This window comes from Podarcis liolepis (assembly GCF_965112155.1).
Source record: "Podarcis liolepis genome assembly, chromosome: 4".
Classification (NCBI taxonomy): domain Eukaryota; kingdom Metazoa; phylum Chordata; class Lepidosauria; order Squamata; family Lacertidae; genus Podarcis; species Podarcis liolepis.
Genome location: NC_139558.1, coordinates 36,258,959 through 36,286,301, shown reverse-complemented (window position 1 = coordinate 36,286,301; position 27,343 = coordinate 36,258,959). Strand labels below are relative to the sequence as shown.

The following is a 27,343-nucleotide window of genomic DNA, read 5'->3' as shown; positions in this document are numbered from 1 at the left end:
TTTTTCTGTTTTTTGTTTTCCATTGCTAGAGCATAGTGGATTGAAATGCCTTTCCCCTTAGTAGGATTGGGCTTCAGGATGGGACTGAAGGTAGGGAACTGGATGCTATCAGGTCTCAGGGGGGCAGTGGCTCTTTTGGCACTGACAGCAAAGGGTGGGCTGATATAGCGCTTCCTGGGCAACCCATGTGCTCCTGGTATACACAACTGAATCTGGAAGTGGTATGTGTGTGAGGGGAGACGACCCATGATGTTTCTGCTTCCTGTCTGCTTCTATGGCTGAGTGGGTTGGGAACTGCTCAGTTGTGTTTGCAACGGGGGCTTGAGTCCAGGAAGGTCTCTTTCATTTGCCTCTGATTTGACTGCTGCTGGCCAAGCAAGCAAAAGATGAGTGCAATTCTATGCTTCTATAGCTCCACGTGGGTACTTCTCTCTCTCCCCCTTCCTTTCCCTAGGAGTTATGGAGTATAGGCTTGCTCTTCCCAGCTGCAATCCTAAACATTTTGCTTCTGAGTACAAGCTTATGATTGCACTGTTACTCTTGAAGGGGGCAGGGCTCTGATTAAGCTCAGTGGCAAAACATACATTGAGCAGAGATAGAGCCTTAGTGAAGCATTTTTAATAAACCCGGACTTCTTGTTATATTGTTGGGTAAGTGTGTGTGGGGGGTGTGTGCATTTGACGGAAGGTACAAAGCTATTAGGAGGGACTACTGCTGCAAAGATAGGAGAAAGAGGAAGTTACTGACTTATTAATGGGATTAAAAAATTATAATGATGATGTTTTAGTTACCAATGAGTGAAAACAAACATTAAAGAGGTTTTCTGTTTAAGTGTCTTTACAGTCATCTGCAAAAGAAAATGAATCAACACAATTTTCAACTTCTGAGATATTATTTTCTTAAAATGGCTTTCTGGGGGTTTGTGGTCTTCAGGGAGTGAGTACTGAAAAGACTCTAACAAAATCCTATGTCTGAAATTTCACAGATATTTTCTTAACCTTTAATACAAGTTTCTTTTTTCCAATGTGTTACATTTCTAGAGTATATTTTAAAAACAAGCAATTTATATATCAATAAAATACCTACTAGTTGTAACACAAAGTAGCTTGGTTTGTCAATGATTGCTGTTTTAAGAGGGTTATGCAATGCAGACTTGCGTTAGAGGAATACTGAAGCTACATTTTTGTGAAACAAACAAAAATGCTTTGAATCAGATTCTCAATGTGATACTTGTAGCATTTTAGAACTTTCAGAAATGTAACAGCTTGTTTGCCATGAGCAATGAACCAAATGATGAGTGGTTTCAATGAATCTGAAGGATCGCACCATATCATGGTGCTTTTAATAGATTTGTACATGTTTATAGAAGTTTATATAGGTTTTAACCTTGACTGGAGTTTTGTGTGTATTCAGTGTTGCACACTGCATTTTAAAGAAATCTTTAGGTAGGGATGGAGGGATCTTAGTCTCTCATTTTTTTCTCAAATTAAATTCAGTTAGCCACATTTCTGCAGCAATTTGATTAAAAAAACCAATTCTCTTGCAAATTCTTCAGTATTTGAGCACAAGTTTCTCTTAAAAAATTTGTACACAGTTATGTAACCATTTTTTGTATGTTATTTTTCCTAATATGTTCCTTTTTTGCACACACTTTAATATATGCATTTTTATAAGCTTTGCTTCTAGAGCAGCATCACAAAATTTAGATAAGTACAGATTTTGAAAGATACTTCATATTGTTTTGGAAAGTGTGAATTTCATAGCTTCAACTTTCCATGCAAACTGAATCAAATTTATCCCCTATCCTTACCTTTAGGAATAATTGTTGGATCTAATGAAATCATACCCAATTTACAGCCATCACAATCAATGGACTTAAATTATAGTGTAATCCTAACCATGTCTACTCAGAAATACTATTGAATTCAGTGGTGTTTATTCCCCTGTAAGTGGTGTTAGGACTGCAGTCTTAAGTTATTACTAACTTGTCCATTGATTTCAGTGGGTCTACTCTGAGAATTACTTAGTTGCATACAACTCTGAATTACAAATTGATGTAATAAAAATTAGCAAGCATTTCTCACTGCATAGTTGGCTTTGTTTCCTTTAGGGTTGATGTGTGAGTTTTATTCAATTTATGGTCTTACCTTACAATTATACACAGGTCCATTGTCTAACACGTGTAAACAGCCTTCTGTGTAACTAGTAAATTAACTTTTAGCTTCATGGTGCTAATCCAAGCCCTACTGAACTGACTCCATGGCTGCAATTACCCTTGTTTGTTTTAACCAAGGTGTGTTGAACAAACCATGATGTCTTGTAGATGAACAAAGTAACTACGACTTATTTAAGCTAATTATCAATTTTTTAACCATTTTTTTCTCTGTAGCCTTTGGAGTAAGGCATCAAAACAAGCCAGGGTTAAGCCATGATAGAGGGTTTGGATGTAATGAGAAACTATGGTTAACATAAAGTAAGATTTGTAAGCCGACTTCAAACTACGGTTTCATGTTCTGTTTTGTTGGCCACAAACAAACCATAGTTAGTTGGCACTGGTGAATTCAGATCACAGTTAAGCTAAACAAACCATGGCTGAATGTCACCTGGGAACCAGGCCAGTATGTAGGAGATAAGACCTGATCTTACTTACACTCAGTGATGTTTGTGGCACTCCAGGTGCACGGAGCTCATTTGAGTGTAAAAAGGTGGTAAAACTGGAAATGGATCCCTTTATAAAATGGGGCTTCATTGCTCTTTTTAGATTATTTACCTGCTGCTATCTAAAAAGATTAGTCACAATATCCTCAAAAGCTCAGTTACATTTAGGAGCATAATATGATTATCCTCATAACACTCTCTATGATAAAGTTTAAGGTTGGTAAATTGTATTGAGACATTCTGACCTAGCAATCTTCATGGCTGGAAATAATCTGGATTGCCAGTATCCAACTACTCTGTACCACATGATCTATACAGTGGTACCTCGGGTTAAGGACTTAATTCGTTCCGGAGGTCCGTTCTTAACCTGAAACTGTTCTTAACCTGAAGCACCACTTTAGCTAATGGGGCCTCCCACTGCTGCTGTGCTGCCGGAGCACGATTTCTGTTCTCATCCTGAAGCAAAGTTCTTAACCTGAAGCACTATTTCTGGGTTAGCGGAGTCTGTAACCTGAAGCATATGTAACCTAAGGTACATAGGTTCATAGTTCATGACTTGTGAGTTAGAAGTTGTGAACCCAGAGTTCTAATATGCATAGGAGAGAGAAAGTGTGTGTGTTTGTGTTTTCTTCTCTGTGTGTGCCTTTTTAAAATAGGAAATCAATTAGGTATACTCTTCCAGCACATTATTTTGTATTCTTACAAGCCACCTGTTGCCCTAAAATCAACCCACATTGATATCCCAAGTTTCCTATCAGCAGGTGCACTCAGCAATGTCTGCATATTTTGAATTGCATTGACGTAACATTTTCTCAAGTTGTGTTATACTTGTTTTATGTCTCCCTCTGTCACTTCTAAATCAACACCAGCAATGCAATACTATACAAGCCTGCTCAGAAGTAAGTTCCATTGAATACAATTGGTATGTGTATATAGATAGGACTGCAGCCCAAACATTAGGCCCTAGAGCATCATAGTAATGAGAAGCTTCACAGCAGATGAGTTGAGACAGAAAGAAAGGGAACACAGTATCAGCTGAGGAGCTAGAACAAAAATAAATGCCACTGGAAAAGATACATGGAAACATTGATTTAAGAGACATACAAGAGAGGGATTATGCAACAAAAATTTCTCACTATTTACTGTAGAACTATTAAAAAGCAGACGTTTGAACTTTAGTTTTTATAAATTCTTTTTTTAATAGAAATTGTGCAGACCTTTTGTCTGAAAAAAAATCCCAAGGCTGCTTCTTGGAATCTGTGATGTGTCCCTTAGATCTGTGGAAATGAATGACAAACTTAGTGCATACATAATACAGAACATGCAGTTTTTTCTCCATTTCCACTGTAGGTCATATGTTCATTGAACTATACATGACAAATATATTTGAGAAATAGACTGACTATACCTACAATAATAATTAAGTAAGGCCTTCATTAATCATGGTCTTTAGGGAAAATAAATTGACACAATTAGCTAACTTGGAGAGCAGATTTCTTTTAAAACCTCTTTTAATTTAATTGCACTTAGAAAGATAACGAGTTATCACTGCCACCCTTATGAGATATGTATATTGAACAAGGATTAAAACGAAGTTGACAATCAGTCGCTGTTTTAATGACTTGTTTTTATTTCATACAGTAATACCATTCTATTAAGCCTAGTGGGGATTTCAGCTAAGTGGGAGGTTAATGGAAACATGACATCAGTGAAGATAAAATACAAGGCTGGGAGCATACAGAAAGACATTCACTGGCTTAACTTTACAGCTGAAATAAGTGTTAAGGAATGTGCATTTTGCCACTAATTGCCATAGCAAATCGCAACTCTGCATCACCTGCTAAATAGCTGAAGGTTATGCTGAGAAGAATGTAATGGTTATCAGAGAGTAGATATTCTTTGTTTAAATATGCTATAAAAGGGGGCCAGATATGAGACTGAGAAATGAGATGTTGCTCATTTGCATCCATACAAGGCTTGTAAATTTACTGCCCTTATAGTGGGCACTATAGTGAAGCTTACATTATTTAAAGCGAGAAGATATAGCTGTGGTGCTAAAACTTCCCCTAATTATTATTGACCACCAAATTATTAGATTAATAAGGATATTTTAGATACAATGCTTATTGCCTTTAACATAACCATCTGCTCAGTCTCGACATAATCCTTATCAAAGAGTCCAAGAAATAAATGGCAGCATGTGGAACCTTAAAAACAAAAACAATAAACTAAATACCTAAATAGGTCTGAAGGCATCTCAGAACATTGAGAGTCATTAGCTTGACATGCATCTGTGCATTGCTATACCTCACTCTTTGTCTGAAGCAATGAAGATATGCTTCAACAGCACTGCAATAAACCTGCTTATGCAACAATGTACAGTATGCAGGTTAATGCTGCTACTAGATAAGACAGTTCTGTGGTCGTGGTTGTGGTTTGTTCCCCTTTATGGAAGGGGAGGAAGAATTTCCTTTCCCAGCAAAGAAGAGCTTGGCATGAAGTTACATTACAGATATTCTTTCAGAATATGGAGCATCATGGGAATCATACAGTGCCTTTGAAGAATTGATTATTTATATTTGTAGGAAGGGAAACAGTTTTCTGCACTGAGACTGTTAGCTGCAAGTCAGAATTGGTGCAGATTCAGAATCCAACAGGATCAGAGCATGTCATCAGACTGTCCTTGCCATCTGTCCTGTTTCAGGTTCCAATATAGCTAATTTTGTAATGATTAATTCTCACTCCTTTTACTTGAAGACACGTACATTCCCAGAAGTAAGTTCCATTGTGCTCAGTGGAATATGCTGTTGGGAGGCCTTTAGAGAACAATCCAGATTTTACATCCACAGAATTCATAGTACATGATCTTTGATTTTAGAAATTTCTTCATAGACTACTTCCTTGAAGAACCTAATGAGAGATTTGCTGAGTACATGGAGTAGGTCTGTGTTTTGTTTCTGAACTATAGTTGTACCTACTTGTGGCATATAATATAGCTGACTTTGAATCCTGTGTGCTCTCCTATAGACCTGGTTGCTCAATAAGGATCTAGTTCGAATTACTACAGGGGTGGGAGACTGTGGCCCTCCCAATATTGTTGGACTCCTATCAGCCCCAGCTAGCGTGGGCAGCTGTCAGGGATAATGGAACTTGTAGCACAGCAACATCCATAGGGCCACAGTTTCCCTGACCCTGAACTAATAAATTGCATCCCAAGAAAGTTACATTAGTACAACACACTAAAGCATTCAAATTCACAAGCCTCTTTTTGAAATTGTTTTTAGAGTTGCTGCCCACAAATTTATAAAAATAAAGTTTGAAACATACCAATATTTACTTAGTATACTAGAATTGTGATTGGGCCAAATCATGAAAAAATATTGTTTAAAGTTTCGAGCAAAACTGTCAGAGCTTTTTATAATTTAATTTGCTTGGACTGTAAATTAGAAAGCCTAAAAGTTTTAATTGCCTGCTTGTCAAAATTATGAAAAGGCTGGGTTTTCTCATTCTTAACATGGGACCACTGAAAACCTTTTAAAATTTTGCAGTGTGTAACCTACATAGTTGTAAATCCTGTCCAAGAGGTTTTTGAACTTGGTAGACTCCGAGGCTTATACATGCTTCATCTTCGTGGACTATCCTGATTTAACACATGCCAACTCCCCTCTTGATGTGTATGGGGCTTAAAAGTGCTTTTCACTGCCTGGATCATGCCACAAGTTCTGCCATTTTGGATATAACAGGAACTCTCATGTTGATAATTGTTGCATCATGCATAGGTAGATCTAGATTTGATCATAGGAAGATGATAAGAACATGTGATTTAAGAATCTGCTCTCTTCTCTGCGGCATCATGATTTGAATTAAACTAATGTGAATGGGGTTACCCTGAGAACCAAATTATGGGCTATTCCACCATTTGAAAAGGATTAATTTCATTGTTATACTCTGCATATGTATGATTACATAAGTTATTACTATGACAAAGCCACAAGGACAGTTGCTAGTGTAGATTCCTTTTCTAAAATTGCCCTTTGTTATTTAGTTTGAAACTGTGAATCAGGGGTCTTGTAAGGCAACTTCGTTTTAAGAAAAACAACACTGCATTATTCATAGCCAAAAGTGTCGCAGAGTATGACCTGAAGGTGTGTAAGCGGTGTTAGAAACTGAGATATGAAAGCTAGGAGCTAAATGGCACCTTAAACCTAGGTTATGGGCACAACAACAGAATGTCTAGGTGCACTTTTTCTAATAACAAGAATACAATGTTGAAAATGAGAGAACTGCAGCTAAAATATTATGTTCATTTTTCACATGGTCTAGTCCTTCCCCTACCCACCCCCCTAATATTCTTAAGAGGGTCTCTTCTCCGGTCTTCAGAGAGTAGCTGGAAGTGGGAAGGCAGAAAAAGCTCCTCCTTTCTTTCCACTCTACAGTTGTAATCTGAAATCTTAGGCACAGTACTGCACCCAGAGGTCAGAAACTGTTCGCACTAATGAAATTCCCTGTCACAAAATGCACCTAGAACAATGGGAGTTGTTCTTCGTGTAAGGTCACCACTACATTGCTGAAGCTAAACAGATTTTGGTCTGGTCAGTGTTGGATGGATGACCACTTGGGAACCATATGATTAGATAAATTTATTGTCATTGTCCGTATATACACAGTATACACAACAACGAAAATCAAACACCCACCCAAAGACCGGGTTCACATATACATTTGCACGTATCTCCGAACTCTCATCCTATTTAGACATAATCTATAAAACATAACATAATCCAGAATATAGCATGACCTATTAAAGGCATAACATAACCTAAAACCTATCTCATTCCTTCTACTCCCTGCTTACTAAACCTTGCAACTGGCCCTGAGATCATTATTTAGTGCAATCAGAGCTCTTGGATAGAAACTATTCAGAAGGCGTGTGGTTCGTGTTTTCATTGTCCTATATCTTCTGCCCGAAGGCAATAGTTCAAAGAAGTTGTGAGCAGGGTGGGTGGGATCTCTCAGAATATTATGTGACTTCTTCAAGATGCGAGACGTGAATGTATTCTGCCTTGGGTTCCAAGATGGAAAAAAGGCAGGATATAAATGTAAATGGGACCGAGACTCCATCGATGGTCGATGAACGGGATCCCCTTAGAGCAGGTTAACTGCTTTAAATATCTGGGACAAGTAATATGGTCAAATAGGTCTTTTCTGGCCCATAGAGACTATATAACAACTAACACATCTAAATCAGCCATCCAGATTAGATCCCTATATGCTAAGAATCAGGCTCAATCAGTGAAGATAGCTTTGAGACTCTTTCAAATGAAAGTCCTCCCCCTTCTTTTGGTGGGCATCTCTTTAGGCTCCCGTAGGGATTTTTTGAAACTGGATTCTATCCAAACGCGATTCCTTAGAGGCATCCTTAGGATTCCCCCCTCGGTAGCGGGTGCGGTTATGAGATTAGAGGTCGGCTGGCAAGCTCTACGGTATGTGGCCTTGAAGACGAAGCTCTGGCTATTGCTCAAGCTTTGTTTTAAACCAGTGGGTATTGCCCCCTTGATATTGAGGGACGATTTCCAATCATCGTGGGAAAGGGAGGTCACTAACGAGGTTCAATACTGCGGATTGTCTCACCTTTACTTTGAGTCTATGACGTACAATCAAGCTAGAGCTGTGATCTCCCGGAGACTGAGTGACATTGCCAGACAAGAGGACATAGCCCAGATAAAACCAGGGATGTTCCTAGGGGACCAGACCCCTACCTTGCAGAAATTCATTATTTGGAATACCGTAGAACCTGTCATTGTGCCGTGGGTGTGGTTGAGTCCACCGAACACATTCTCTTGACTTGCCCTTCTTATGCAGAGCTTAGACAAAATTTTATAGACCCACTCCTATGTCAATCTAGCTTCCTACCCGGAGAAAACCAGGTTTTACACTTGCTGAATAACGTCACTAGAGCTATACCTTCCTTGGCGGCCAAATTTCTTTTTTTAGCTTTTAAGCGTCGCAAGACTATAATTGATTGTATTGATATGGGGCTATCTGTTTAGCCCATTTTAGTGTTGGCTAAGTTCTAAAATCTTCCTGGAGTATAACTGTGTATTGACAAATGTACTTTTTCCTGACTGACGGTCGAATAAAAGGTTGATGATGATGAAGTGGATAGTAAGATTGATGAACATAAATGATGCAGCCAACAAGTGTTTTAGTTTTGCCTAAAATAAAATAAAATTGCAAGTTGCTTTAGTTTACCAAGAGCTTTCTGACTTGAAAGGTTGACTCACCACAATATTACATATGATAATCCTAATATCTGACAGTTCTAAAGATGGTGTTAAATGCTTTCTGAGGCCATTTCCTGGGTTTATTTAAGCTGAGAAGCACCTGTTATCTTTAAAAAAAAGAAATGTCAGCCTGCTTGCCTGAAGAAAATAGATAGGGTCTAAAAGGAAAAAAGCACTGAATATGAACAAAGTGAAACTTAAACTATAAGATTCATTGTGTACTGCTCTCCTGTTGACATATCTTCTTCTGTCAATGTACACAGATATTCCCATGGTGTCTGGTATAATTTTGTTTTGATATTTTGTATAAAAGCAGAATGCGGCTGTTGAGCCGCTGGGGGACATTGATTTCAGGAAGTGTGAAGTGAGTCAATGGCTTCTATTTTATTTCTGAGATTACTAGTTGTTCAGAGATTCCATCTTTTGGAAGAGAAAAGTTCGTGGTGGTATCTGTACAAGGGTCTTTTCCATGGAAGCCAGAAGGCATTTCCTGAGAACTGCATGCTAAATCTACACCCCTTTATGTTCTGCTTTCAATGCTGGAATGCTGCACCTAATTATGTGGGTGTAAGCCCCATGGAACTTGATGAGACTTACTTCTGAGTAAGCACATGAACCTCCATTATGTTAATTTTACTCAGGGTGAATGTCCATAATCTTATATTGTGGCTGTTGGCACATGCCCTAAGGAGAGGAGGGAGAGAAGACAGCTAGATGGGGGGTGGGGTTAGGGAAAAGGGCATCAGCATGAAGGAGACACGGGGAAAATAAACCGTGGTGGTGGGCTGTATTTTTTTTTAGTATGTATACAGGAACGAGTGGGACCTGCACCAAAATGTTGCTGTGTCTCTTCACACCTTATTAGGAATGCTCAGCTAAACGCCATGCTGTCCTCCAGGATGCTATAAACCAATTGACACTCCCATGGCTCCTTGAGGCCACTGACTGGCTCAATCCTCATTACGTGTTTAAAAATATTTTGTATTTCTAAATACCTTGGAGTTTACTAGAACATGCTTATACCTCTCTATTGTTTCTATTGCCTCATTTCTGTCAACCTACAACCACCTGAGTTTGCTGGTAGGGAATGATAGCCCTCATTTAAGCATATTTTATTAATTTTATTAGATGGTGTTATGTACCGAGTTGAATTAGATCCAAAATGCAGCAGTCTGAATGGTCCTGGAACTATAGGATCCAGAATGCAGCAGTCTGATTGGTCCACAGGAGCCACCCAATCCCGCTCCAGGTGGAAGTGAATCCGCAACCTGATTGCCTACAGGAGAATCCCTGAATTAGCCAATCACGTGGGGCCCATTGTGTAAATAATGTATATAAAGCAGACATTCTGGGGGAACTTCCATTCTTCTTCACCACTATGAGCTGAATAAAGAGCATTAAATCCACTCTCGACTCCAAGTATATTTCAGATAGCTTGTTCTGTCATTAAGTTAGTATTAGATTAGAGCAAATAAAAATATTTCAAATAAAGTTATTTTTTTGCATTTAGTTAAGTTTTTTATTTGGTTGGGTTGACTTACTATGACATAAAACATAGAATATGAATGATGTGATCAACAGGCTCCATATATTAGTGATCATAGCAATTGGAAGCACAACTTGACAGCTTTACTCAATATAGGAAGGCAGCTGAAAATGCACAGCAAGGTGCTGATAGCAAGCAGTGGGAGATATTTCTCAGTGCCTTTCAGGTACAGAAAAATTATTACAGGTGTTTCATAATGTAATTTTGAAACTCCTAACCAAACAAAAACCCAAAGGGAATAAAAACCTTACCTACATCTTGCTGTGGAAATATGACTCCCACAATGAAAGTTTGCAGTTGTCTTCAGCACTTCCCTTATTACTGTACGTACCTAAGGGAATATAGCTTTTATGAGGCTCATAAAGTGACAATCCTTTCCCAAAGAGGGCAATTACAGTATATTTTTATTTTTAGCAGACTTACACCCTAATCCTAAATATGTTTTCTGGGGATATAAGTGTGACTGATTTCTGTGTCTAAGCAAGCAAGTTTAAAATTGCAGCCAAAATATAGAATGCATCTGTCCTAAAGAAAATGTTCTTTATATTAGCCTTTGCCTAGGTAAGGCAGGTGTTTGCAAAGCACTTACTCCAGAATGCTCAATATTGGGCACTGGCGTCAATGAACATATTTCAGGTAACAGGAACAAAATAAAACAGCTTTCTCCACCCTGCCTATCCCAATGGAAGTTTACAGTGTATTGTAAACTTGCAATAGCACTGTGAGAAAATTCGTGATGAAAATAATTTGTGCAAGACTAAAGCTATGAAAGTGATCTTCATGATTAAATCTTGGCCTCGCCTATCCAATACAATGTTCTGGTTTATAAAAGGAATGCTACCTCAGGTAATTTATCTCTTTGATAACCAGCAGCTATTGCAAGTGCTACTACCTATGTAACTCTGTTTTCCATTTAACATGGAATGTTTTGACGTATTGGAGTCATTACTGAAGCACAACATGTAGGACTGGACATGCAGACTTGGATATTGGAAAGAGATCACAACCACTCTTCAGCTAGAGCTGCCTTTTGTGCTGGATTCACTATGTTCTTTTCATTGAGGATGCTTCCAGAGAGGGGTTTAATATTGCAAACAGGTTGTTCATCTACTGCAAGTAGGCCATTGGCAACAGGTTTTTGTAACTTGCGTGTCAAGACCCTCAAGCCCAGCCCCTGTTAAGAATAAAGAAATTCACACTGATGCAGAATTTTGGTTTAAGGTTAATGGGCAAAATTTAGGTCACAACTTTACAGTGGTACCTCGGGTTACAGACACTTCAGGTTACAGACTCTGCTAACCCAGAAATAGTACCTCAGGTACTTTGCTTTCAGGGTGAGAACAGAAATTGCACGGTGGTGGCGTGGCAGCAGCGGGAGGCCCCATTAGTGAGGTACCCCTAAAGTGGTACCTCAGGTTAAGAACAGTCCTCCAGAACAAGTTCTTAACCTGAGGTACCACTGTATTGATTACAGCAAATGTGAGTGGTATTGGCTTAGGCATTGGCAAAAGACTATATCGGACTCCTGCCCCCTTTGCAGGAAGTCAGTAAGGGTAAACCACCAAAAGAGGAAGCTCCTTCGGGGGAACCCACCTGCATCTCCCCCGCTGTTCCCAGAGGCCTGGCATCGCCCTAGCCCCTCAACCAGACTTTGGACAGGATCCAGGCTCCGGATTCCTTTAACGGAATACCCTTGGACAATGGAGGGCAGGCAATGGCCAACCTCCCCTCCCCCACTCACCAATAAGCCAATGCCTAACCACCAAACCTTACAAAGTTGTGATGATTGCTAAGAAGTAGGCGAAAACCAAAAGGCTAGGGCTAATCTGCCAAATGGAAAAATTCCTACCCAGTCCCCATTCCAAGATGGGCGACCAACCAAAGTCCAAAGCAAGGCCAGAGGACACCTAAATTAAAAGGAGGGTGGGCGGGTGATCGGCAGCACGAAGCAGGTGCTTGGCACACATCACAGTGCCGCTTTTATACCTCCCACGATCACTTCACTCAAAATGATTGGCCAATAGGGCTGGGGTGATCATGGTGCCACCCTGGCGTGAGGGTACTACTCCGCCCACACCAGGGTGGGGGGAACTGGGTTGAGGGCCTGCCCACAACCAGGGCCATCTTTTAAGATGATCCCACTTATCAGATTTTACTTGCAATGTGGGAGGGAAGGAGTACAGGTTGGCATTTGATGTTAGCAGCATCACATACACTAAGAAAAACTTCCATGCAGTGTCAAGTTAGACACTCACCTGCAAGCACCCTGATTCACAAATTGATGTGCTTGTTGCCTGTGTCCATTTTTTAAAAAAATATTTTTTAATTGCAAATTTTACAAGAGAAGCAAAAATAAAAGGATAAAAAGATGAAATAAAATTAAAGAAGAGAGAGAAGAGAGAAACAATAATATACAAATACAGTCATACCTTGGGTTAAAGTCGTTTCAGGTTGAGCATTTTCAGGTTACGCTCCGCGGTGACCCGGAAGTAACAGAACACATTACTTCCAGGTTTCGCCGCTCGCGCATGCACAGACGCTCAAAATGACGTCACACGCATGCGCAGAAGCAGCAAATTGCGACTTGCACACACACAGACGTGGGTTATGTTCTGCTCTGGATACAAACGGGGCTCTGGAATGGATCCCGTTTGCATCCAGAGGTACCACTGTAATACTAACAACAGCATACCACCAGCAGTTCACATTGCAGATGCAATGACTGTTAGTACATGTAGTTTAAGGATATAAATTAATATAAGCCTTCCAGATGTCAGCCTGATAGTCCTTTCAGTGCTGCATGAACACCTTAAAAAAAAATTCCCAGGAATTTTAATGTTAAGAGCTTTTGCCAGAATATTGACCCACCCCCCATTCAAGTTAAAGGAAGGGGGTATATCTTGTCTCCAAAATTCTACAGATTGTTGCTGCTTTCTGCTTTGAACTACAGCATGAGTACAGGGTTGAGCCTCCCCCGCCCCTTCTTCATGCCTGAGAAGAGTTGATCCTGACTGTTGTGCAGAACTTTGAAGCCACTAGGGAAACAGTGAGAGCCTTGCTGCTTTCTCAATGACTCTAAAAGCTTGCAGTGGATGTGTGAACTTTCCACCTATTTTTCTCTTACAGTGTGCTTGCCAGAGCAAATGATAAGTCACCACTGACAATCTGGCAAGTGTATTTGTGGACTACTGGAAACTGAGGCTTAAATCGTTATTGAATATTATGGAATTATTGAAAAATAACCACAGACATACAATTAAGGTCTCTTTTCTAGCATGAAAAGCCCCAAGGATACATGAGAATAGGACAACCCAATGAAAGACAAATGTTATATCTGTGTCAGCTACATTGCAACATTGGGTATAGAAACATGAAATAGCTAGTCAGGGAGCAAGGGAATATGTGCTAAGTGGTGCCATTATCCAGTGCATTGATCAGGAAAAGGATTAGGAGGTTACTTAGGGAAAAACATAGAAACCTATCAGGCCATTTCACCATAACAATAAAAAAGGCAAACAAGATAACAGCTTATAGAAGAGCAAACATAAGCCATGTGAGAACGAGCACTTCCATCCTCACCTCCTGTGAAATTTGCAGTGCATTGATGGCTAGTACAGAATCACACAGTGAGCGCAGAGGCCTTTGCTAATTTAAATACAATCAGATATACATATTCGATGTAAAGCTGAAAGCTGGCAGAAGTATTGTGGTTGGGTAATCTCAAGTAAGCCAATCTGTGGTTAAGTTCCTTGTGTAACATATAAGAGCCAGGACACACTGTGGGAGTTGTGAGCCCTTCATCCAAATCTTATTGATCTATGTAAGGTTATCAGCCCCTTCATGGATCACTGCCTTGTTGTGGTGAAGGGGCTTGAATAACTCAGAGAAGCTATGAGCTATGCCGTGCAGGGCCACCCAAGACAGACAATCGACTAAACAACAACAAGGTTCTCAAATGCGATCTGGGATATATACTACATTCATAACGCCAGGCAGCACAGAATATCCTTAATGCCAATTGGCCTGGAGTAACCCCACCCTATTTTGACAGCCTGTATGTGTACCCACCCCTACACATACAGTTGGTCAGAGTTTGGTACTGATAACGCCAAGGTTGCAGGTTCAATCCCCGTATGAGAAAGCTGCATATTCCTGCATTGCAGGGGGTTGGACTAGAGCACCCTCAGGGGACCCTTTCAATGCTATGGTTCTATGACTCCCGATATATGCATACACTGGCCTCAATTAACACTGAGCCTGCCCAGTTCTTTTCTGTGCCAGGGAGTGCTCCCTATCCTTGTCGCACGGAGTACCTGTTTGTGCAGCACATTTTCTAGCTTGTAGAAAAAACATCAGCCCCTAGAGAGGGGAGGCTGTAGCTCCGTTGTAGAACACCAGCTTTGCAGGCAGAAAGTTGCAAGTTCGATCCCTGGCATCTCTAGGTAGAGATGATAACATCCCCTGTCTGAAACTCCAGAGAGCAGCTGTTTTGCGGTTCCTGGAACCATGCCTTTTGAGATCCTCCTTCATGGTTCCTAGAATCATGCCTTTGTAGAAGTTTCTGCATTAACCATTACTGCACATGTTCCCCCGCGCATTCAACAGCTTCTCTGAACTGCAGCCAATGTGTTTGTTTAAAATGATCTTTAAAGGCATTCATTAGCATGCATTTGATAATCTGGTGAAATGATTCTGCAGAAAATAATATGCAAGATTTCCCCCTTCCCAGCAGGAGTAAATCTTTATGCCTATAAATTAAAAGAGGTTATTATGGAGCTCTCAAAGCTCTGCAAGTCCTGGGTAGCAGCAGAAGATAATTAAAAGGTGAAGGCATCAAAAATTAATTGCAAGGCCTCTTTCTCCCTCAAGTGTCATAAAAAAAATATAAATAAATTAGAACTAGAAAGTGTCAAAAATTACATGGAAAAATATGTTGATGGATGCAGTGGGTGAAAAGGACATGCAGTCCCATGATATACACATTCATAGATAGGTCCAGAGACCCCATATTCTACTACATAGCTGACAGATGGTCTCCAAAAAATTGTTCCATATTCAATAAAACACAGCTTCACCTCCATCTGGACTATTATGTAAATTGTTATCAGTCATCATCACACAGAATAGCTTGGCTTTCTGAATGAATAGCAACAATATCACATCTGATAGCTAAGGAAAATTTAATGGATGAATAATGTTAGGCAAGCATTTAGAGTATTTTTATTCAGCACTTGTGTGTGTGTTTTCATGTGATTTAGAAAATGGGTAAATGTTGCAGGGAGGAGTACTTCCCTTTAGAGAGCCAGACCTCCAGTCATCCATGCCCTCTTCCAGGATACTAAAATAGCATTCCCATTCCACCTAGTTTTCCTTTACAGCCAGCTAATATTCTGTGTGCACTGAGCATACTCAGTCCACATTGACATGTTTGAGTTCCTACTAACCTTCAGGGTTTATTTGTGTAAGAAACTGCCCGGCCCCATTGATACCTCCCTCTTGTGCATGGGTGTTGATTGGGGTACCTCAGGACCCACACTGTTAGTTCAGTTGCCAAGGCTGATGGGTGTTGTACTCCAAAAACACCTGGAGGTTTGGGGATGGGGCAGGCTGATATATCAGATATGGAGGAAATGGTTATGAAAGGTTATGTCTGAACAAAAATGTTGAGTTTTGTTCTCTGAGCTAGCTACATACTGTGCAATTGCATTATTAGTTCAGATTTTTCAGTTACTGTACCATTTCCTCAGGGTGGGTGTAAACGTTTCGGTAAAGGAAGTGGTTTGACTTGAAATGAAATATATCTCACAAATTGGAGCAAATTGGTTAATATGGCTCCAATGAAACATCTTCCGAGCTGTGGCGAAGTAGAACTATATTGGTTTGCTCTTTCACCTTGATTGCTTTCTCTTTTAGTAAACTGCACCCCACGGCAAATGTCTCTAGATATTAGATCATGCTAACCAATGTGGTGCTGCCCCAATTTTGCTGGACTGCAACTGCCTTCGTCCCAAATCATTGGCCATGCTAGTTGGAGCAGCACGAAAACATCTGGAGGCGCTGTGAAAGCAATAGCTGGCTTAGATAAATATTGGGCTTTATTCAACTCTCCAGTTCCATTAGTGGAAACCAATGCAAGGATTCCCGCTAGTGCAACAGGACTTCCTCCCACTCTCTCTACAGCTCCCTCCAATCTGCTCTGGAAGGTCAGGAGAAACCCCCAGAACAGCAGGCAAGAGAAGGCAAGGGGAAATCATTTCACTGGTCAAGCAGAAATGCTTGTGCTGATGGAACAATCTCCTTAGTGCTATGTTGAATTCCAAACATTGTCTTCAGGTTCAACTGCCCAAACTGATTTGGTATCATGGAATACTGTGTAAGCACCTGAGGCACAGGTCTTCAGCAAAACAACCATGTAAGCTAAAGACCCTTCTGGGCTTTGTTTGGCCTGCAGACCATGTTTGCCAAAAGTCAAGGACCATGGGGAAGAGCAGCAGGAAAAAATAACCCACTTTCTGGGACCAACCATCCAAAATGGACCTCAGCTGCTGAAAAACAGTGTCCCTAAGCCCCAGTTTGGACACCTGTCTCAGAAGGATACAACGTTCAGTGGTACTGGAAATCACTGAGATGTCAAGGGGAATCCAAAAAGGGCACACCCCTCCTAGTGAAGATAATTTTTCAGGGCTACAGAATTAGTTTCCCTCCCAAACTCAGACAGAAAACCACATTGGAATTGTCATCCAGCAGCACTTGGAGTTGAGGCCAGCACACACTCCAAGATATTGCTTAGAAAGGGCAAACAGTAATTGAAGTCTAGGATTGTCTTTTTGAAGAAGACATCAGCTTGCACCACTGCCTCTTTTAACACAGCAAAGAGACATTAGTCACATTTGTGACTCAAATATTTAAACTTCCTTTGGTAGCTTTAATTAGCTACATGGTGCAAAGATCAAGGACACATATGGTAGCCCGGCCACAAACTTACGTCAAACTACTTAAAAATGTATCTATTCCAATAGGACAAGACTAGCTGCATTCATCTCAAACTCTGCTACAGTCATGGAATCTAAATTGCCATGAATGTGAATGATTGTATTTTCAAAATGTGTTGCAAATTGGTCACCATTAGCTACCAAGTTATGTTTGCAATTGCTGTGTGTATGGGTTAGAGGAAGTGTTTTCCTTTAATAGTAGAACAACCAAAGAGACATACCGCATGCAATGAAAAACATTCTGCAAATATACAATTCCAGTTTTATAATAGAGAGTTTTTGAACATGAAGATAATTTATTCCATATTGACCCAAACAGTCAAAATTATATTTAAAAAGTAGATCATTCTGGTGTAGAACTATGTGGAATAATAGTAATAACAAAAAGCAGGCAGAAAATGATTCCTTTGTTGTTATAAAAAGGGGCTTTTGCTTGTAAGTCACAGATAAGCCTCTTTACAAAGCATTTTCTCTTAAAACCAATACAAAAGATGCTTTCAGACTTCCAGAGTCCTATGGGGGCATGGCAGTCAGTGCCTGTATCACCTTTACTAAAGCAGTTGGACTGGTGCATTTCCAGGTACAATTTAAAGTACTCTTTTTGACCTTTAAAGCACTACACGAGTGTTTCTCAAACAGCAGACCATGGGCCACCAACCTACAACACCAACCAGTCAAATAATTTATAGTTATAATAAGCCATATCCATAATATGCCAACTTTCCTAGTTTGGGAATACTATATAAGGAAGTTATTATTCTGAGTCAGCCCACTGGTCTATTTAGCTCAATATTGTTTGCACGGCATCTTTACAGCCCAGTGGGCCAGGTTTGACAGGTGGAAGGAGGCACCTGCCTGTCAGTCATGTGACATCATGGCATCGGGTAACAACGATACCTCTGAAGCCTCTGAAGCATATTTCCAAGTAGTTTCTGATTAGCACTGTGAGATATTGCCTTTGAAGTGCATTTCCAAACAGTTGCAGGAAGAAACTGCTTGGAAATGCACTTCAAAGTGAAGGCCACACCTTTACCTGCCTTCCACCTGACATCAACAACTGTAGTCATTTCTATAAAGTTTGTAGGCATATAATACAAAAAGTAAAAACCAGAAAACCGGAGTTTCATGAAATTGGGCCCTCACACAGCTCCTGGAAGAATACAAGCCATGCATCTGAGCCGGGAGGGGGGGGGGGACTACTAACAATGACTCCCCTGAAGACCTTAGTGATCAGGCAGGTATATAAGGGATTAGGTGATTCTTGAGGTATCGTGAACTCAAGTTTTTAAGGACCTTGTAAATTAATACAATAACTTTGACCCTGATCCCATAGTGTATGGGTTGCCAGTGCAAACTTTGGAGCACTGGCGTTATGTGCTGCCAACAGACTGTCTCCATCAACAGTCCAGCCACAGCATTTTGCAGCCTCCAGACCAGGCCCAAGGGTAGCCCCACATGGAGCATATCAAAATAATCAAGCCTTGAAGTTATCAATGCATGGATTACCGTGGCTAGACTATCCGTCAAAAAACAGCCATAGTTGATGCACCTGCTGTAGCGAGTGAAAGGCACTCCTAGCTGCTGAGCTTCCAGTGACAAAGATGGATCCAGGAGCGTTCCCAAACTCTGAACCTGTTGTTTCAAAGGGAGCGTAACCCCCTCCTGAACAGGCACCTGGCCAATCTTGTATGCATGGGAACTGTCAGTCCACGGTGCTCCCATCTTCCCATGGTTCAAGCTCAGTTTATTAGTCATCATTCAGTCCCTCACTGTGCTCAGACAACAGCCTCCCATGACTCAAATGCTATGGAGAAGCAGAGCTGTTATGTCAACAGTGTATTGATGACCGTTTGCCACCAAACTCCTAGTGACTGCACCCAGTGACCTCATATATATGCTAAACAACATTGGGGAAAAGATTGTACCTTGTGACACACCATAGTGCAAAGACCATACAGCTGGAACCCAGTCTCCCAATGCTACTTTCTGGACACAACACTCTAGGTAGCAGAAAAACCACTGTAAAACAGTGCCCCCACAGAGTTGGTACAAAAGGATACCATGATCCATGATATCAAAAGTTGTGGAGGTATCAAGAAGCAGAGTTGCACTCTCCCTGGCCCTCTCCTTGATACAGGTGCACCCCTGCCTGTTTAAAAACAGTAGGCAGCACCCTGTCACATAGTGATGTATATACCACATTCTGGACCCATCCAGTCAACCCCTCCTGACTGCTTTTCACTAGCCAGGTGAGGCAGGGGTCAAGAGAGCAGGGAGCTGGCTGCATGACTGCAAGAGTCTTGCCCACGTCAATTCCTTCTATTTGTTACTGAGTCATAGATTCTACTGAATGAATGCCATGAATGTGTTGCGCTTTGAAGGATGGTTTGGGTACCACAGGCACCCTTGAAGGAGTGAATACAGGGAATAAGAGCAGGCAAATACAATTCTTTTAACTGAAGTTCTTCTTTTCATGGGTTCTTTTAACCAAGCTTTGTCTTCCCAGGTCACCTTATCCAAGGGCAGTAGCAGCAATATATATTCTAGTCAGTGCCCTCCATCCTGGAAGATAATTGCTGTAGATGAGTTGTGAAGGAGCCCGTGAAAACAGTTTAACAAGAGGTCTGACACCTTTAAGGGAGAATTGCATTAGAAACACCAGACTTAAAAATAAATACACATAGGCGCCGACTCCATGGGGCCTGAGGGGGCCCGAGCCCCCTCAAAAATTCGTTTGGGGGGGCTCAGCCCCCCCAATAATCTCGGGCGGCGGTGGGCGCGTCCGCGGCTTTTATAGGGCGCCCGGCGCGCACCAGCTCAATAACGGGCACCGGTGCGGCGGGGGGCGCCGGGCCGGGGGAGGGGGGCGGCCGGCCTGTCTCCCTGGCAACCCCATTGAGCAGCCCGGCTCCCCCGGGAGGGCCATCCCCCCTCGCCGCCGATCGCCAACACCGCCGACGCTGTGGTTGCCCGAGCCCGAGCCTGAGCCCGAGCCCTACCCGAAGCCCGAGCCTGAGCCCGAGCCCAAGCCCGTCAGTCAGTCAGGAAGGAAGGAAGGAAGGAAGGAAGGAAGGGAGGAGAAATGGGGAGGGAGACGAGGGAGGAAAATTGCACGCAGGGTGAAGAAAGGAGAAGGGCGAACGAGACGAGCTTCCAACCCAAAAAAGGGCTGGAAGACTGGGAGGATGAAGGATCGGGAAAGAAAGCGACGCCTTTCCCGCCCGCGACGTCGCCCGCTTGTCATTGGCAGCGCAGCGGGCGCCCAGAGGGGCTGGGCATCGGTGCAGGGCCGCTCCGCAGCCGCGGAGGACAGCTGCGCGGCTAGCAAGGTGCGCCGCGTAGAGCGCGGCCCTTGTGTGGCCCGGTGGCCAGGCAAGCTCGGGCGGGGACCCCCATGCGAATCTAAGACGGGAGAAGAGGGCAGAGCAAAGGGGGTCCTTTCCCCAACCTCTGGCTCCGAGACTTCCCTGCACCCCAGAAAAGCGAAAGGATTTTCTCTTCTTCTTTTTTTATAAATATTTTATTAAGTTTTCAAATACAAAGTTAGAAACATACACTGAAGAAAAAAGTAAAAGAACAAGAAAAAGAAAAAAAGAAAAAGAAGAAAAGAAAACCAACCATTCAACACATTTTTTATATAACTAACTGGACTTCCTCGCATCTCCCTTACCCTGCATTCTTTATAATAAAGATATCAGCAAATTATTACCTTGTTTCGTACCTTATTTTGTACTTTTCAAATACTATACCTCTAAATTTAACATACTTTTCATCAGTTACTTATATCTTAAATTAAACATAGTATTACCTTAGATTTTGACCTTTTCTTACTTAAAATATAATTTCCTGTTTCCCAAATCTAATTGCTGAAGCTATAGTTTCCGAATCGTGTAAATTTTTAACATTCATACAACTTATATTGTTTTTGTAAATAGTCCTTAAATTTTTTCCAGTCCTCTTCCGTTGTTTCTTCTCCCAAATCTCGGATTCTGCCAGTCATTTCAGCCAATTCCATGTAGTCCATCAATTGCGTCTGCCACTCTTCCAGTGTGGGCAAATCTTGTGTCTTCCAATATTTTGCGATAAGTATTCTTGCTGCTGTAGTTGCATACATAAAGAAAGTTCTATCCTTCTTTAACACTTTCTGGCCAACAATGCCCAAGAGGAAGGCCTCTGGTTTCTTGGGAAAGGTATACTTCAATACCTTTTTTAACTCATTATAGATCATTTCCCAGAAGGCCTTCACTTTTGGACAAGTCCACCAGAGGTGAAAGAATGTCCCTTCAGCCTCCTTACATTTCCAACATTTATTATCAGACAGGTGATATATTTTTGCAAGCTTGACTGGGGTCATGTACCACTTTTAAATCATTTTCATAATATTTTCCTTCAAGGCATTACATGCCGTGAATTTCATTCCGGTGGTCCATGACCTTTCCCAGTCCTCAAACATGATGTTATACCCAATATCCTGAGCCCATTTTATCATGGCTGATTTGACTGTCTCATCCTGAGTGATTTTCTCTTCAACCTGCCCTCCATCCTCTTGCAGAAAACTCTTTGCCTGCCCTGCCCGTATCTCGTTTTTGCTTTTTAATTCCACACACGCACCCTTCGGACTTCGTGGCAATCGGGCGCACGGGTGCGTTTCCTAAGAGAGTGAGGACCCCCGCCTCCTCCCCACCTGCTCCCTCGCCAGCCAGCCAGCCGCGCGCCCTAGCCGGAGAGCCCCGGCCGTCCCCGTCGCGCAATCGGCTGGATCTCCCTTCAGCAGGCCGTGCTCACAACTCGGCCCAGGGACCCCCAGCAGCGGATCTCCGGCTCAGCTGAAGAATCCGGCAACAAGCCCCCTCCTCCCCAATCGCTCCGCCGAAATACGCTCCAAAACCCCCCCCCGATAGGCCGCCGGCCGCCAAGTCTAGTGGCGCCCTGAGCGAGGGTCTCTCCCCAACACCGCCACCTCGAACTGCGTTCTCCCGGCTACCCGAGCGAACCAGCGGCAGGACCCCGGTATGGGCCCCCCCAATATTTTTTATAAGTCGGCGCCCCTGTAAATACACCCCCCCTCTTGTCCTGCTTGCCTTCCAAGTTCCTACTGGGCAGAACTGCAGGCAAATTTGAATGTCAGCGTTGAAAGGTATTTTTCAATCATGCATTTAACCAGCGTTTATTTTATTTTTTAAAATCTACTAGTTTGTCTAGTACTTTTCACCGTAAGGTAGTCAGCAGCTGCTTCCTTTGAATGAGAAATGCGTGTTCCAAAGCAAGTGAAAAAGGCGTTATGTTCTCTATTGTTCCACATTTCGGCAAGTGACCTCATTTCACAGCCTAGCTGGCTGAGAGCCCTATTTCAAAGCATGCAAATTCTTACTGCCGAAATTAGCGCGGGGGTAGGAATGGGAAAGTGTATGTAACCTCAGCCCAGCTGCACGCATGGTGTGGAAGGGAGGGTGTAAGGAAGGGGAGAGCGAGAGACCCGGATCGCGAGCATAAGCGCGCACATGCCCGGAAAAGGACTTCTCCTCCTCCTCTTCCGCTGGGTGTAGCTAGCGAGTGCTGTGAGCCGAGCGCTCCGGAGCCGGGGAGGCGTGTCGCCTGCGCTGCGCCTCCTCCTGCCGAGGGTGGTGACCGGCCTCCTTTCTCCTTCGAGCCGAGAAAAAGCACAAGGAAGAGCCGGGGGCGGCGGCGGCGGCCAAAGAGCCATGTCGCTCCTCTCGCTGGCGCTGCCTGCGATACAAGTCTATTGGATCGGCTTCCGCGTCGTGTTGCACCAGCTGCTCCGCCGCCTCCTCCGACCAGGCTGGCCTTTGAAGCCAGGTTAGTAAGGGCTGCGGGTTTCTGGGGAGGAGAGGCTGGTCAAAGAAGCGCCTCGTTCAGCGTCTGCCACCTCGCCAAGTGGCGCGGGTGGCGAAATGAAAGCGCGCGCGCGGGCGAGCGACACGAGCTCGCTTTTCTTCCGCCCGGGGCGGCGGCGGAGGTGAGGAAAGGCTTTTTCTTCCAGGGATTATCATTCTGAAAATCCCAACTGGCAGCGGTGGAGGGGAGCCAAGCCAAATTTTTGCTTCCGCGGAAGGAGGGCGCACCTGGGCGCCCGCTTCCCCTGGCTTTGTTTTGTCGCTGCTCGGAAGGGGGGGGGTGTCTTCTTTTCTCGGGCCTGACATCGCAGAGCTTTGGCTCGGCCGTGTCAGTGTCCTTACCAAGCCCCACCTGCGGCTCTCGCCCCCCGGAGGCATGCAGACCTCTAGCAAATGCGTACACGCCCCCTTCCAGCCGCAAACCTGTGGCTCCTAGGTTGGACCGACCTGTTATAAGTGCATGGTGTTACAGTTGATAATACAGGTAGTGGGAACCGCAGACAATGTCAGGGTTCGAAGCTGAATAATACCTAGTGCTATGGGCAGAAAAGGTACGTTGCAGCAGGCGACACACCCTGGTCAAGAGGATCACCTTGTCCTAGTAAGACCAATGGAAGCAGTAGGCTGTAACTTCTGAGTCAGTGTGTTTAGGCTAGGATTTGTTTGTTATCTAAACAGAAAAAGCAGATCGTCCCTGCCTAGTGATGCATTTCAGAGTTGCAGTGTGAGGCCGCGGGATCCGGGAAACTACAGAACCTTGGCTGGCCACCATTCTCTTAAAAGTAGAGAGTCCATAGCTTTTGAGTTTTCACTTTTCTATATGTATTTTATGAAGCTGAATACAAACATGCCAGTCTGTAAGTAAAGTTTTTTATGTACGTTCTTAAAATGTTGGAGTAACATATTTCAACTGTACCAAGGGGGTGGAGAACTTCTTAAGTTCTAGAATTGTTAACAGTTCAGATGTCATTGGATAATGTTGCTCCGTTTTGCTCATTTTCCGATTGCTTTTCATGGTCTACTTATTTCTTTAAAGCAGACAACAAAAATACAATAAAGTTCACAAGGTAGATGTGACTATTTTTTGAGTCGGAAAGTAATGTTTTACTGTAAGAATAGTTAGGGCTAAAAATACATTGGGCTGTCATTCTTGATAGCAGTGTTTTCTTTATGACATGTTATATTAAAACTTTGCAGCTGGAGTGCAAGAACCATTCTTAATTAGTTTGTGCCTGGGTAGGTTAAACAATCCTTATTTTGAATGATGTTTCTGCCCTGATGTGGTACAATTAACCATGCTTAGGCCTGCAGAGAAATGCCACATGAGGTCAGCTACTTTCTCATGCTAAAGGGACGCTGTGCTAAGTCTTATCTTCTGCTTCCTCCTTGCAACAGAACCAGTAGTATTGAATTCTTCATTTAGATTAATGTTTGATATATAGGATGTAGCTTTCCTTGTGGCTTAATTGCTGACCGTGTGCATAAAACATTTTTAGCTGTAAAAAGTTCTTACTGTATTTAACTTTTGGGTTACATTTTCAGAAATCTGTCTCATAAGTGCATTTTGATTGCATTTGATGATGCATTAAATGTATTCTGCACCTTTATTTTATATTCTAAACAGGCCGCTAACAGCACAAACCTATGTGTGTTTGTTTGGAAGCGAATCCCACTTAGTTCATTGGGGCTTATTCAAAGTAAATACATATAGCAGGTGTAGGAAATCTTTGGACCTCCCAACGTTGCTGAATTCTAACTCAGATCATTGACCATGTTTAATGGGGCTAATGGGAGTTGTAGTTCAGGGCTGAAGGTTCTCCACACACACCTAGATTACATCCACACCATGCTGTTAAAACACTATTATACCACTTTAGTGGTCAGGCAAACTTCTGGGAACTATAGCTCATTAAGGGTGCTGACCTCACAGAGTTGCAGTTCCCAGCACCCTTAAGAAACTACAGTTCCCAGGATTCTCCATGTCTGTTAAAGTGGTATAAAAGTGCTTTAAGTTTATGTGTGGGTGACCCTAGTGCACCTAAAGACTTCTTCCTTTTTCATCTGAAAAACATGTCTGCTGGATGTGTAATGTGAGCTTTTGTATGTTGCTTTGTACTGTCCAGCGTCATTAGACCTAGATATATGAGATTTCCATGTGGTTTACTTATTGCTAGATAAGTAAAATCTACTAGATTTTAAGACCAGGGGCAGGCATCGTATCCAAGTCCTAGCATCAGACTTCTGACAATGTGTTGAATTATTTTTCAACTTAAATTTTTATTAGTTTTCATCAAACATACATTCCAATACATTCATTGTATTAATACATCTCATACATACAATTAGCTCTATTGAGCTTTGGACAATGTGTTGAATTAAGGGTGGGATGGCCATGCACAACATAAGGACCCAGGGCTGACAGCAGCCCACATACTTTACTGATTATCTCATCCCCTTTCCCCACCTATTTGTGGGAATATATATCACCCAGGCTGGTTTCTCAACAGATGAAAATGCTATGTTCTACATCAACCCTCTTCTAGCATTTAGGCATGGGACATGGGTGGTGCTGTGGGTTAAACCACAGAGCCTAGGGCTTGCCGATCAGAAGGTCGGCGCTTCGAATCCGTGCGACAGGGGGAGCTCTCGTTGCTCGGTCCCTGCTCCTGCCAACCTAGCAGTTCGAAAGCACATCAAAGTGCAAGTAGATAAATAGGTACTACTCTGGTGGGAAGGTAAACGGAGTTTCCGTGCACTGCTCTGGTTCACCAGAAGAGGCTTAGTCATGCTGGCCACGTGACCCGGAAGCTGTACGCCGCAACCTCAGAGTCGTCCGCGACTGGACCTAACAGTCAGGGGTCCCTTTACCTTTACCTAGCATTTAGGCAGATGGTGGAGTTGGTGGGAGCAGTTGACCAAAATAAAGGCAGACTTTAATCTTTCTCCCTTCCTTCCCAAACAACCTTCCGCTAATTAAGGTTTTACAATACTAAGTTTACAAGCAGCTCCCTGTATCTGTGGGGGTTGCGTTCTGGGTCAAAGGGCACGTCAGCAGAGTGTGCATAAGCCTGCCTGTTATGCCCCCACCACACCCCCATTCTGCCCTCTTCTGGGTCCAAAGGGACCCATACTTTGACAGTAGCACATCAGTTGGACTTGCCTAAAATGGTTGCAACATGTATAGTGGCAGGATGAATCTAGGGAACACCTGAACTCTGAACCTTATACTTGGCAACAGGCTTGTTACATGCCTCTGGATTATTATTTTTTAAATTATTATTGACTTAAAAATATACGGATCAAAATTCTTGTGGATTCTTCATGTATTTTTATTGATTCATAAACAATTTTAGTCCACATCCTCTTGCTTCCAAGCTTCTATGTATTCCAGGAGAAAGTCTCTAGGCCTTAAACTTCTGGACATTAGCCCCCAAACTGTGGCACGTGAAACAAAAGTAGATACTGATATGAATCTTCATATCAGTGTCTCTCTATATATGTAACAATTTGAATCTATATATGTTGCTTCATGTTTTGTTTCCCTTGTGAGTTAGGAGTTGTGAGACAACATACTGTGGATCATTTAAGCTGCTGTCTCTTTGGGAATGATGTGGCAGAACAAGATTGGGTCAATAATTTGGTCTGACAGTTTCAAAGCATGGATATTAATCACAGTGAAGAATGCATCAATTTCTAAGCAGCGAGGTTTAGGTAAGAATTGCTGCTTCTTATTCAGCAGCAACTGTAATTGCAACTCTTTGAAGATTAGTTTAAACCAGCCAGGCACCTTCTTAGGCATTTTAATTTTTTCAGGATTGACTTCTTAAATATTCTTAGCCTTGAGCATCTCATTAATGAATGTAAATTATGTAAATTTGAATATGTTAAGTAATTAAGTTGCATTCCAAAAATACGGATGTTTGTGGCGCGTATTTGAGTGTCTTAGGGGAATGTAAAAGGAGTCAGCATCAGGATATGTAGGCAGACTCTGGTGGCCTGAAGGAGTCT

At 42.4% G+C, this 27,343-nt stretch overlaps 2 protein-coding genes across 6 annotated transcripts in view; both read left to right on the top strand.

Moving 5' to 3' along the window:
* ZBED1 (zinc finger BED-type containing 1) overlaps positions 1–27,343 on the top strand; it is a 43,293-nt gene that overhangs the window by 8,147 nt on the left and 7,803 nt on the right. Inside the window, exon 1 of one of the 3 annotated variants that reach the window (XM_083501878.1) lies at positions 26,926–27,046. The exons of 1 other annotated variant lie outside the window; for it this stretch is intronic. In XM_083501878.1, the coding sequence (XP_083358004.1) occupies positions 26,941–27,046 (106 nt within the window). In that variant the 5' untranslated portion in view covers positions 26,926–26,940. Of the gene's footprint in view, positions 1–26,925; positions 27,047–27,343 lie in introns of those variants that run through there. One more of the 3 variants, XM_083501880.1, reaches the window with a different exon arrangement.
* The window catches only part of DHRSX (dehydrogenase/reductase X-linked), a 104,180-nt gene continuing 99,888 nt past the window's right edge, over positions 23,052–27,343 (top strand). For 2 of the 3 annotated variants that reach the window (XM_083502071.1, XM_083502070.1), the window contains exon 1: positions 23,082–23,297. In XM_083502071.1, the coding sequence (XP_083358197.1) occupies positions 23,183–23,297 (115 nt within the window). In that variant the 5' untranslated portion in view covers positions 23,082–23,182. Of the gene's footprint in view, positions 23,298–27,343 lie in introns of all 3 variants that reach the window. The other variant, XM_083502069.1, reaches the window with a different exon arrangement.